Here is a 12405-nt window from a genome sequence, read left to right as displayed (position 1 = left end):
TTTACAAGTCGTATGAAATCCCATGTCTGTAGCTAAATAATGTTTATAATAATTCCCCTCCATGAATATACTCTTGAAAGATTTGTAAACGTATATGACTTTCGTATTTACACGCTTCGTATATTTATTCACAAAAAAAGCGTTTTTTAGGACAAACAAGAGTTTCATTTCACAAGAAATGGAATTTTTTGAGAGGAAGTGAGAGTCCAACAATTGAGTTTCCGCTGTTTATTTGATTATTTTTATATAATTAATTCATCATTCTCAGTCTAAAAATTTTATTATTCTGTTTACAGAGTTACGAGACATTAAACAAAAGCAAGAAATCTTGGAGTGTGAGACTTGGTCTGTCGCGTCAACATCATACATCAGATGAAACGTCTGGATGGAGTACGATAAGCGGTAGTAGTGCGCTATCTCGTCAGATGCTTTATGGAGAACCATGGCTTTATGGTACAGTGAGATCATCACACTCAGGTTTAGAACCAAGGGGGTTTCTAACTCCACCACCACCTCCACCACCAGGTGCACCTATTCTTGTCGTTTGCTCATGTCCTGAGTTTCTGAGCGGGACAACGAGGAAGCTGGGTAATTGCCGTAAATGTGGAGGTCATCGTCTTGCTGGGATTCCTCTAGGAGGAACTTGCAGAATTTCAGGAAGCGCAGCGAGAGCTAGACCTAGTCTTGCTGGTAATAAACTATTTTTAACATTTTCTAGAATGTTCACGCGATTATGCCATGTAATATGCATACTTCTACCAGTTATTTAATATCATTTAATTACATTATCAATTATGATAATAAAAATAATGAAAATTTATTCTAATACTTGATTGATAAGAAATTTTCACTCAACTTTTCAATTCATATTAATTCATTATGCAATTTTGATTGATTTATATAATTTTCGAGAAATTAAATACCATTGCAGATCTGAATGATAGAAATAAATAAAAGTATTGAATCATTTTAGTATTACTTACCTTAATAATGTGATAAATAATTATTTCCGGTGTGTACCAGGTGTCTTGAGACCATCAACAGATGATCCATACGATGTTATGCGACGGAGTCGTTTGGTAGAACCACGAGTTCGTGCCCGAAGTATATCACCGCATCGTCAGTCGAATCAACGTGATACTCGAAGTCAAAGTGTTGCGAGAAATACAAAGACAGAACGAAATATAAATAATGGTGGTGTTTCTAGATCTGAGTGGTTTGACACCGAAGTAAATTACACTGATGATTTCTCGCGAAAACCACTTGTAGCTTCTAGTGATGACTGGTTGAACGAGAATTCCACAGAAGACACTAAAACTGTGATTGGAAGAGTCGTAAGAGTAGCAAAGAAGCCTAGAACATGGCAAGAATCTTCAGGTTCTGCTTTAACTAGAAATAATGAGGTTACTCGAAGAAATGAAGAAGAAGTTGATATTTCCAATACGTCTTCTAATGGTTTTGACTCGAGGAAAAGTATTTTAGAGTGCAATGTAAATCCGTATTTATTAGTGAAGAAAAATATCAAGGATGAAGATGATTTAAGTGATGATTTATCTGATAATGCTCTTGAACTTGAAGATGTTCCATCATCAAGTCTCTTTGATCCATCAAAAGTCAAGTCTATTGAACGTCTTCCCAATAGAAATGCAGTAGCAGCGATTGGTGGTCAGAGAATCCGAGTATTCAATGAACCTCGAGAAATGTCCGATGAGGAGGATATTCCCATTACTAGAATTCCCATTCCAAAGGTTTCACCGAAACGACCTCCACGACGACCGAAAGAAACAAAAATAATCATCAAAAGCATTCTCAAACGAGGAAAATCAGATGGATTGAGAAAAAATGTTCTCTTTAATGTCAATAATGTTATTTTTGCTCCAGAAAAATCTGATGAAGTTATCAACATAAGAAGACCAAGTAAGATCTCTGTAAATACTTGTAAAGAAGAAGAACCAGAGAAACCAATTATTCCTGAAGAACAAATCAAAGAACGTCCTAAATTTATTACAATTCCCAACATCAAAGAGCCTAAACGTTTCAATAAAATTCCAATTATTTCCTCTCAGTCCATTAATGAAGCAAAAAATGTCCCTGAATCAAAAAACTCTCAGTTAATTGAGAAAAAAATTGAAAAAGTTATACAAAGACCCGAGGTTCCAGTGAGAAATAAAAAGCCTCTGGATGTTACTAAGAAGAAAGAAATAAATACGAAGAACGAGTCTTTGCTTGCGAAAGATACGAAATCAGCAGAAGCATTGTTTGATGTGCGACCTGAGGACGAAACTGACTTGGAAATTGAAATTGAAGAGTTGAAAGATACTTTAGTGAGTCCAGATGATGAAAAATTAATTCTCAAGGCTGATGGTAAGTGAATTTTGTTACAATTTTTTACTATCTTTTATCAATTTATATATCTATCAATCCTTTGTATTCTTTTGCGTGTTGATGTCAGTGTCAGAAAGGACAAATAGACCGTTAATAATATCAAGTTACGATCGAGATATCCTTGAACCCGATGGAAAAAATCGCATAGCAAGGATTACAATCAAGGATAACAGCTTGCGATCTCAAAGATATGCATCATACTTATAACGGTTATGAGTTATTTCTCGTTCAGGACATTGAGCTAGCATATTTTCTAATATTAGTTGATAAATAATTTCACTGCATCAAATTATATCTATCATTTTATACTCTCATCTTGAAAACTGAAAACAACTTTTACTGATTTCCTGGTTTTATTTTATAGTCTTTGTCAGCATCCTGGAATAAATGCTAAAAAAATTTATTCTTCTGGTATCAATATCGTCGTTAGTCCACAACTTACAGGACTCGTGGGTGTAAGAAAGAAAGGTTGAAGGATCTGGTTGACCCTGAAGCACGTTTTCTTAATGAGTTATCACGTAGCAAACGACCAATGAGACGTAGATACAGTCATGGCTAGAATTGAATCCAAGTATTTTTTCTTTCAAATAAAATGATCATCAATAAAACAAACAAGTTTGAGAATTATTTTGATAATGTTTATAAAGCTACCCAATAGAGTTTGTTTTTCAAAATCTAATGTCTTATTTCACAACAAATGAAAATTATTGGACTTTTTTCTTCTCCATGGCTCCAGTGAGTGTGAACGAAATGGAAAGGCCTGTATGAGTTGAATGTCGTACGAAAGTGGACGCGTGGGAAAGACACGATACGAATTGATCCAGACAAAGGAGCGTAGCACCCTTATATGGATTGTCAAGTACATTTATCGAATAAACGCATCATGAATATCAATACCAACCAGTCTGAAGAGAAGAGCAATTTCTTGACAAGTGATATGACACTTGTCATTAACTTAACTTATTCTGAATTGTATAATTAAAATTTTTCATTTTTTATTGTCTTGTGTGATCAATGCTAATCTCTAGCATGCAAGAGAGAAAATAAGCAAGACTAAGAGAACAAGTTATACTTCCGGTGTATCATATTTCCGGTTATATGTCTCGTATTAAGATTCAATAGCTAGTATGTGCATACTAATAAAACTTATATTCTAAACCAAGTTAATATTTTTTATTGCAGTATTAAATTTTTTTTTAACGTCTTTAAAATTGAAATAAAACATTGTTTTCGCATGAATTGATTACAGAAAAAATTTTAAAGAGCATTTCTTTTAATTAACTAAATTTATGAACCGTTGAAGTTCACACTAATAAAATATTTTATTATTCAATTAAAAAAATTTCATTTATTATTATTTTTAAATTAAAATTTATGATTACTATTATATAATCATAAATGTTATTATTCTGTTATTTGTCATCGGTAAAAATAATATTAAATCTGATTAAAACTTTCATTACAACTTTTTTTTCATTAATCATTCACTGTTGTAAGAATTAATAGAGAAAAATATTTTAATTGACACTTGATTAGATAAAAAATAATTATTTATGTAATCAAAAATAAAGTTTTAATCATTTACAGATAATTAACAAAGCATTAATTGATATCTAGAACTATGTCAGAGTGAGTATGGAAAAACAAGTGGTTTTCACGACGGGTAGTGCGATAAATTGCGCGATCATGCAACAAGACAGCAGCCTAGAGCCTCCAGTGCACTTTCTCCAACTTGCCGGTTTTATACTATTTATTCTCAAGTTAAAAAATTGCTTGTAAAACAGATCGAATAGATAATCCAATTGGTATCTGCTAGATGCCAAGTTTTGTTGTCTGAAAATCTCACAGGAAATTAATACTCTGCTAAACATATTGCTAAGTTTTGATGTTGAAGAAAGTACTTGTGGCTCTTACTGATTATCTCGAGTTAGATATGTTATTTTTAAGACTGGAAGATTAGAAACAAAACTAGGACACGACCTTTCTAATGTCGATTTAATGACTGAACTCTGGGATTTGTTGAAATGCCAAACAATCACCTCAAAATGTATTCATTTATGGACGTACATGAAGGAAATTTTTAAATAGAAATTACAATAATATTGATGCAGTGCAAAGATATAATTTGATTGTTGTTTTTTACTTTTTAATTTAGGGTCAATGTTAAATATAAGTAATAATTAGAAATTGTTTTATAAATTATTTTAATAATTTTGAATTGTTTTAAATTATCATACGTTTTTATCTGAATTGTTTATGTGCAATTTACTTCACGTAAACTAAACTCACAGGATTTTTATTTCACTGATTTTTTTTTCTCATGTTCTTATGATTTCCGTTCTCACAAATATTTTATAACTTAAATACAAAAGTTGATTTATATTTTGTTACAGACCAAACTCGTCGATTAAACTTAACTAGAAGCCAGAGTGATAGATCAATTGCAAAACCGGAAATTTCAGCAGCTAGCGTTCAATACTTGGATACAATGCGTTTAAGTCTACGCCGTTCCACTAAAGAAGACGTACAAGATACTTGCAACAAATTCAGTAATCAGAATGATGAAAATGTTGATATTCAAAATGTTAATAAGATGATTATAGAAGAGAATAAATTATTAATTATAAATTCTGGCGAAATAGCGAAAGAAACACCAGCTAAATTATCTGAACTAATAGAAAAAGAAGCTGAACCACCTCCAAGAGAATCAGAAGTGAAAAACTGTTTTGTAAATAATGCAGTTGAACAATTTAAAAAAATGAGACCAACTAGTTGGTCACCACCACCTGGAAAGCCAAAATCATCTTCCAGAGAACGTCTAAGTGATCCAGGTCCATTTAATCATAATATTATGATGTCAGAGAAATCAAAGGAACAAAATAATACATCGAAAGTTGAACAAAACTCTTGGAATTTATCAGAGAGAAATGCTGTGTCTATTAATCCATCAAAGGCAGATATTATAATGACGAAACCAGAAAATAATGTATGTAAAATTACCGTATCACCAAAGGCTTCATTTTCAGTTCATCGACTTCAAGTAGGTGGTAATGATCCGCCTAGAGGTGCTAGAAGAACTTCAATTTTAATAAACGGAGACCAGAGTCTTGAAACTGAGACTAATTTAAATGACAATAAAGTAACAATAAGTGTTGGTGGTGAAGATAGTATATGTAATCCAACAGTAATTTCTGTAAACTCTAATACGATACCAACAATCCAAAGTTCAACTGAAAATCGAACATTGGTTATTCTAGAAAATTACAAGTCTAATATTATTTTGGAATCGAATAGAGAAGGAATGCCATCAAATGATGTAGAAAAACAGAATAATCTTTGTAAAAAAGATCCTAAGAAACCACAAATAACGTTTAATGATGAAAAGAAGAAACTTACAACAGACTTAAATACCAATCAAGAATGCTATTTGAAAGAAGAGAAACAATCCAGATGGTCTACTTTATCGAAAGAGTCTCTGATATCAAAACTTTTAGAAGATTCATTGAGAAAAGCACGAGAAAATGGAGAAATTTTAGATGAAAGTAGTGGAGAAGCTATTTTAAGGATTCTCAAGCAAAGTTTGTTAAAGAGTAAAGAGTATGAAAGTTCAGAATCTACTCTAGAACCCGAGCCAAGTTTCTCTAGATCATCAAGTATGAATTCCGATGTCGACTTTGTCTCAACGAATTTATTTTTAGAAGAAAATCCTTATGAAGTTATCAAAGAACCAATATATGAAGAAATTCCTGATGAACCACCTCCACTACCATTAAGTCCACCACCCACTGAAGACTACATCAAAGGCAGAATATACTTCCCGGAGGATTACAAAGAATCTTATTATAAAAAAGTCAACTCAGGTCAATATTTAGGTTCTTATTTATCAGAAGATGTCTTCAAAAAAGCAAATCTAGAAGATCTCAATGATTCTTATTTATCTAAAAGTCCTGATACATTTTTCCAAAAGCCTCCATCATCATCAGATGGAAATTTATCAAAGAAATTTGAACTTTTAAATTTTCTAATGGACTCAAAAGATATACCAGTGCCTATCGAAGAAGATGAAGTTCAAGACGACGATGAAGAAGATACTGAAGGTGATCTCGAGGCTCTATATGAGCAAAAAGAAACAAGTATAGGTGATTTAAGCTCAAAGAGCTCACAAATATCGAATGTATCTGATAGTAGTGAAGAATGCAACATAATTCTAACCAATTCCACTGAGACATCAAAGGTAAGAAAAAAAAATGTGCTGTTACTTAGAGTGACATGTAAGATAAAAAATACATTTACTTGAATTGTAGACACGGGCTGTGGATATTGAGAGAACAGACAGTGGTGTTGGATCAGAGAGCAGTCAAGCGAGTAGTAGCCGCGGCGTTGTAAGACGATGGCGAACCGGAAATGCTTCTTTCTCCTCCTCCTCCGGACCGGGCAGTCTCCTCAGTGGAATCCCTCAGGTCATATCCGGCGATGCGAAACTCTGTGAAGATTGCGAGCAACATCTCGAGCCTCTAATCACCGACAGGTAAATATAAATAATTCATTCGTGCGTATACAATAATCTGAAAGATCAATTTCCGTGGCCTCGATCTTCATGGAGAATGTTGTTCGAATATTTTTCTAAAGCAGGTAGCTGTTGCTGGCACACTTTTATCATTGCGCAAGGTACATCTGTGGAGAACTTGTCTCTCATCATACATTTAAAAACATCACTCTCGTTTATAATAATTAATTTATGAAATATTTTCATCATTACAACTATTAGAAATTTCATCATTTTAAACTGTATCAATAATAATGGCAAAACCTATTGGAGTATACTGAGAAAAATATCAATTTCTAGATCACAGTTAAAATGGAATAAAGTATCATTTTATTTTATTAACAATTATTAAATGAGGGTTAAAAATTCATGGTTAATTACTATGTATCACTGTTCTAATATAGCTTCATTATTTTACAAAAATGTATATCAAAGCTTTCTCTCAGTGAACTCAATTTCATTGGACTTTATTATCACATTTTTGGATATTAGAAATCATAAGAATCAATGATTATTGAAATATTTGATAAGTTCAAATAGGATCACTATAGATCAAAAGACTTTTTTAAAATTAAAGCAAGTTCTTATTAGCTTTGCTTGCTTTTCCGGTTTACTTTCATATTCATGATAGAAAGGCAGCTGTACCAATCGACATGCAGATTGGTGTACGTTTAATACAGTAAAATTCTCCTCAGTAAATGCCAATTTTTCCTTCGCGTGTCGCGGGCTGCTTAATTATTCGCGACATGGACGACAAGAAATTGAAGTTAAATCGAGCATTCGATAACGACGCTTTCGCTTTTTGCCTTAAACTGAATTGATAGTAGGTGAAAGTGTTTCAAGACGTGATATGTGTCATTTATCTAAGGCAATTGCAATAAAATATGTTATTTTTCATTAAATAAACAAAAAAAAAATTTTCAATACTATTTTTTGTCATCTACTTGTTAGTTGTACAACCTGAACGTAATCATAAATATTTGTTCGTTAGATTGAACTTATCAGTTGATTAATTGAGAAAGTATTTATCATTACCGATAATTGTATTTGAAAGTTGATTTTAAAAGGAAAAAAAAATTAATTAGAATAATTCTTTTTGTTCCAGTGGTGTAGTTTATGCCCCATTTGTCTGTCGAAAATGTTCAAAAAAGAGAGCTGAACGTAAAGAAATAATTACAGAGATTGTGGAAACAGAGCAAAAATATGGTAGAGATTTGAGAATAATATTAGAAGAATTTCATCGACCTATGCTTAGAGCTGGACTTTTAACTCCAGATCAGCTGTCAGCTATCTTTCTAAATGTCGAAGAGCTCTTGGAGCATAATTTAGTTCTTGCGGAAAAATTAAAAGACGCTGTAGAACTAAGTCAAGTAAGTTGATAATAATTATATTCATTAAGACAGTACGAAGGTATTCATTATACTAAAATTATCTCACATTTTTTTCTGAATTGATAATAGGAATCTGGTGATGAAGATCTTGTCACTGTAGACGTGGGAAAAATTTTCTTAGAGTCTGAGAGAATGCTTCATGCCTTCGAGAGTTATTGTACACGTCAGGGTAGTGCTAGTTTGCTTCTTCAGAATCTAGAAAAAGAGAAAGAGTTATTAAGAATATTTCTCAAAGTGTCTCAAATGGAGAACACTGTTTTACGAAGAATGAATTTAAATTCATTCCTTATGGTACCTGTTCAAAGGGTTACCAAATATCCTTTATTACTCGCTCGTCTCCTAAAAGCAACGCCAACAGGAAGACCTGACGTTCAGGAGGCGAGGAAGAGATTGGAACAGGCTCAAACAAATATCGAACTACATTTGGAACATATGAATGCCGTAAATATTTATTATTATTTATAAATAGAACAATAATTCAAGTGAATAATGATATTTTTTTCAGGAAGCCAAAGATGTAACATCAACAAAACTCTGGCGCAGGATTTCAATAATCCAGAATGGCAGAAGATCTAATGGTGAACAAGACATGGTAAACATCAAACTTAGAAAGGTAAGTTTGAGAAAAAAAAAGCTGTATAAATTGTGATATTGATATTTAAAAAAAATATATTTTCTATTTAATGCACAGATGGCTGTTGAAGTGCTTGAATGGGCACATGAAGAAGCACGATTTGTATTAGAAGGACGTCTTTTAGTTGCTCAGCCAACCGATAATAACTGGCGCAGAGGAAGGACAGTCAAACTTGCACCTGTTACTGCGATGTTGGTTACTAATGGAAAGGTAAATATCACGTTCACCTGTAGCTTTGTGTGACAAAAGAATTTTCAAGTATCTGTTTATAAATTTTTAGATCGTTTAAAATAAATTATTACACAAATTTATTTCTATTTTTAGCCTAATACTGAATTCGTGGATTCGAATGATGATTCTCTATTTCCAAGACAGATTGGAATCAAAGAAGCAACACTTCTTCTTGTGAAAGAAAAAATCGGTCGATACTCTCTTCTACGAGTAAGGCTAAAGAAACTTGTTTTTGTTTTTACGAAATTTTATAATTTATTGATTTTTACTAAATCAATACTTATTTTTTTAGGAACCACTATATTTGGATAAGTGCATAGTATGCTGTGAAACTGACCTTGAGGATTATTTTGAAATCCAAGAGCTTTCATCAAAAGAAACGTTTATTTTTAAAGTAATAATGAATTATAATATATCTAATTTTATAGCTATCTGATTTATTGAAAACAAATCATTGAAAAATTTATTTATTTCTAGGCTGAAGATGGTGCAAGAACGAAGAGATGGTGCAGAACACTTCAAGCTCATGCACAATCTCTTGGCGCTTGGAGAAGACGACGTGGAGCACTGCCTAATATAATGATATGCGGTGTTACTAGAAGTTAAAGAATTGACTTCTATCAATAAATTGATAACCAAATAAAGCTTTATTCGAAGATTTGGTTTCCTCCGATGTTTAATACATTATTTAACGACAATAATTGTAGAGATGAAAGTTCCTACACAACTATACGTACATTAATTTGAATGATTTTATAAATAATACACATTTAAAATCATCAACGTTGTACTTAATAATTCAACGTAAGTGATATCCGATTGATTGTATTGTAATATTACGCACATAATATATAATATATTTAGATGTAAGGTTTTATTTAAATTGAAAAAAATTGTTAACCATTTAAAAAAAAAAGATTGAGTAGCTGTGATATTGATCGGTGTATTGGGTTTTTTAAAAACACTTTTTTTCTAAATAAAATGTTCCAGATAAATCTTATTGAGAGTAGAAATAATATAAGCTGTGTATAAATTACTTAAAATATTTAAATGGAAGATATTTGCATTATAACACTTTTTAAGTTGTGCCAAGATCATATGCACATCTTTTTTATGTCACTTTTGAAAATATTGAATATTAAATTATATGAATGTAATAAAGAAGTTTCAATTGTAATTTTAATCATTTCTATTTAAAATATTTATACAGTATTTTTATAACGGGTTCATATTCATAAACCAAACTCATTACAATTATATTGTATACTACAATTAACCATGAAATTATTGTAAATAAGTATATATTGTAATGAACTTACTTTATAATCTTTGAAATTCAAGTGCTTTTCAAATTATTATCTGCCGATTCTTCTAAACCACTTACTAAGTATTTTATGTCCTCTAATTCATCAGAGAATTCTTCTTCATCTTCTTCATCATCAGGAAACTCACTTACTTCAATGTTTTGTGTGTAATTTTTCGATAAAATTTTACGTGATGCTCGATAATTATAATCTTTCAACTCTGGATGTTTTTCAATTACGTATTTATAAGCAGTACATAGTCTATCAATATCTTCAACACTGAGCTCGAATGATCTCATACCAGGATCTAAGTCTGCTAAATTCAACATCAGCAAAGCTAAATCGTCTTTAATATAAGGCGGAAATAATGTTCTGAAACCGAAAAAATAAATCTTTAATTTCTCTTTTAAACGTAAACGTTATTTAAAATAAAAAGAAAGGACAATAAATACCTGAGACAAAATATAACATGTTTCTGGCGAAAGCAAAAAACATGTCGAGTGATTTTTTCAAATAAGTCAAAATCATGACTAGTTCTAGGTTTGACAAGAGGTTCCATTCGGACAACACCAACATCTACTTCAGGTTTGGGAATAAAAGAAACTCCTCGAATAGTAAAACAATATGTCGGATTGGTCCAAGCTTGAGCCATAACTGATAATCGACAGCGTTGACGATTACGAACGTTTGCAACAATTCGTTCAGCCACTTCTTTTTGAAATGTTAAACACAATCGTGCTCTTCCCATCTTCCAAACGTTATTACGTTTTGAAATATCTCTGAGCCATTGAATAATTAAAGGTGTAGAAACACTAAATGGTAAATTACCAAGTACATAAATTCGAGGACATCGACCATCCCAATTTTCCTTCAAACTCTCATCCAACATCTCTGACATATCGACTTTTCTAATATCATTAAAGACAATAGTCATTTTTCTATCAACAGTTGCAAAGCTTTCAGCTAACATTTCAAGAGTTGGCTTGAATCTCTTGTCTTTTTCCACTACGATAATTCTCTGTGGAAATTTATTCATAATTGAACGTGTTATTGGGCCTGGTCCTGGCCCAACTTCAATAACATGAGCATCTTTCAATTTACCAGCTGAATTAACGAATCTCCTAGTTATTCTTTCATTTAGCAGAAAATTTTGGGATAATTGTTTCCTTGCTCGAAGACGATACAGCTTCAGTAAATCCGGAACTGATGGAAGTGGTGGAAATCTGATTTTCGGAACAACTGCAGCCATTTTTTAAATAATTTATTATAGATACTATGTAAATAAGTAAAAGTAGTACAAAGTTGATGCTGATATTTTGCTTCAAACACTTATCTTCAGATTGATATTACTAATTACGATGGCTGGATGCGTGAAACGTAGGCATCAGGAACTTCAAAATCATCTAAGAATGTTTCTTGACGGACAGCATACATAGTATATACATATATAGAAGCAGCAAAAAGACCAAGACCACATCCAAGAATGTTGGCTCGTTTATTTGTTACGCGTAGCTCAGCAACTCTTGTAACGTTGAATTTATTAATTTTATCAATGAAATGCCGTTGCACAAATGATAATTTTTTCACGTCTTTGTTGAAGTCCACAGGTGGCATATCCTCAGAGCCCATAGTACAAATATTATCTGTAATTATTTACAAATAAATAAATGCGAATAAAATTTCCAAGATGAGAGGTTATTTGGAGAAAACATGCCGCTAGTGCTGGATGAATTTCCTTTTTCATCATTCAGAAAGGTTAAATAAACAAAAACAATCCTACCTCAAAAGATATTTTGTACGTTTAAATTAACATCAAGAATAATTGTTTACCTGTTGATTATTATATGTAATAAAATGCAGTTGGTTCCTGAATGATATTATTTCATTTTATGCAAGACTGAAGCAACTTTCAAC

General features: G+C 31.9%; 2 protein-coding genes across 2 annotated transcripts in view; one reads left to right on the top strand and one right to left on the bottom strand.

Moving 5' to 3' along the window:
* The window catches only part of RhoGEF64C (Rho guanine nucleotide exchange factor at 64C), a 33727-nt gene extending 23436 nt beyond the window's left edge, over window positions 1-10291 (top strand). The window contains exons 5-15 of the mRNA XM_035091724.1: window positions 297-690; window positions 1024-2364; window positions 4779-6619; window positions 6690-6913; window positions 8037-8301; window positions 8392-8763; window positions 8828-8935; window positions 9014-9166; window positions 9281-9397; window positions 9480-9581; window positions 9665-10291. Of these exons, the coding sequence (XP_034947615.1) occupies window positions 297-690; window positions 1024-2364; window positions 4779-6619; window positions 6690-6913; window positions 8037-8301; window positions 8392-8763; window positions 8828-8935; window positions 9014-9166; window positions 9281-9397; window positions 9480-9581; window positions 9665-9793 (5046 nt within the window). The 3' untranslated portion in view covers window positions 9794-10291. The remainder of the gene's footprint in view (window positions 1-296; window positions 691-1023; window positions 2365-4778; window positions 6620-6689; window positions 6914-8036; window positions 8302-8391; window positions 8764-8827; window positions 8936-9013; window positions 9167-9280; window positions 9398-9479; window positions 9582-9664) is intronic.
* A 70-nt stretch (window positions 10292-10361) lies between these two features.
* Window positions 10362-11889, bottom strand: mtTFB1 (mitochondrial transcription factor B1). The gene is made up of 2 exons (XM_035091728.1): window positions 10944-11889; window positions 10362-10863 (listed from the first exon to the last, which is right to left on the bottom strand). Exons 1-2 carry the CDS (start codon window positions 11738-11740, stop codon window positions 10524-10526), a joined length of 1137 nt encoding a protein of 378 aa, XP_034947619.1. The 5' UTR covers window positions 11741-11889; the 3' UTR covers window positions 10362-10523.
* Window positions 11890-12405: the final 516 nt, after the last annotated feature.

Source organism: Chelonus insularis, unplaced genomic scaffold (genome assembly GCF_013357705.1).
Source record: "Chelonus insularis isolate UGA/USDA-ARS -01 unplaced genomic scaffold, ASM1335770v1 contig_88_pilon, whole genome shotgun sequence".
Taxonomy (NCBI): domain Eukaryota; kingdom Metazoa; phylum Arthropoda; class Insecta; order Hymenoptera; family Braconidae; genus Chelonus; species Chelonus insularis.
Note: the sequence above shows the minus strand (reverse complement) of the source record. Positions and strands in the feature narration are given on the sequence as shown.

What these genes read in the sequence shown, in the direction of transcription:
- mtTFB1 (XM_035091728.1), bottom strand. Translation starts at nt 11,740, where the DNA reads ATGGCTGCAGTTGTTCCGAAAATCAGATTTCCACCACTTCCATCAGTT. An exon ending in CATGTTATATTTTGTCTCAG is followed by an intron (nt 10,864 to 10,943) that starts GTATTTATTGTC and finishes TTTCGGTTTCAG; the next exon opens with AACATTATTTCCGCCTTATA.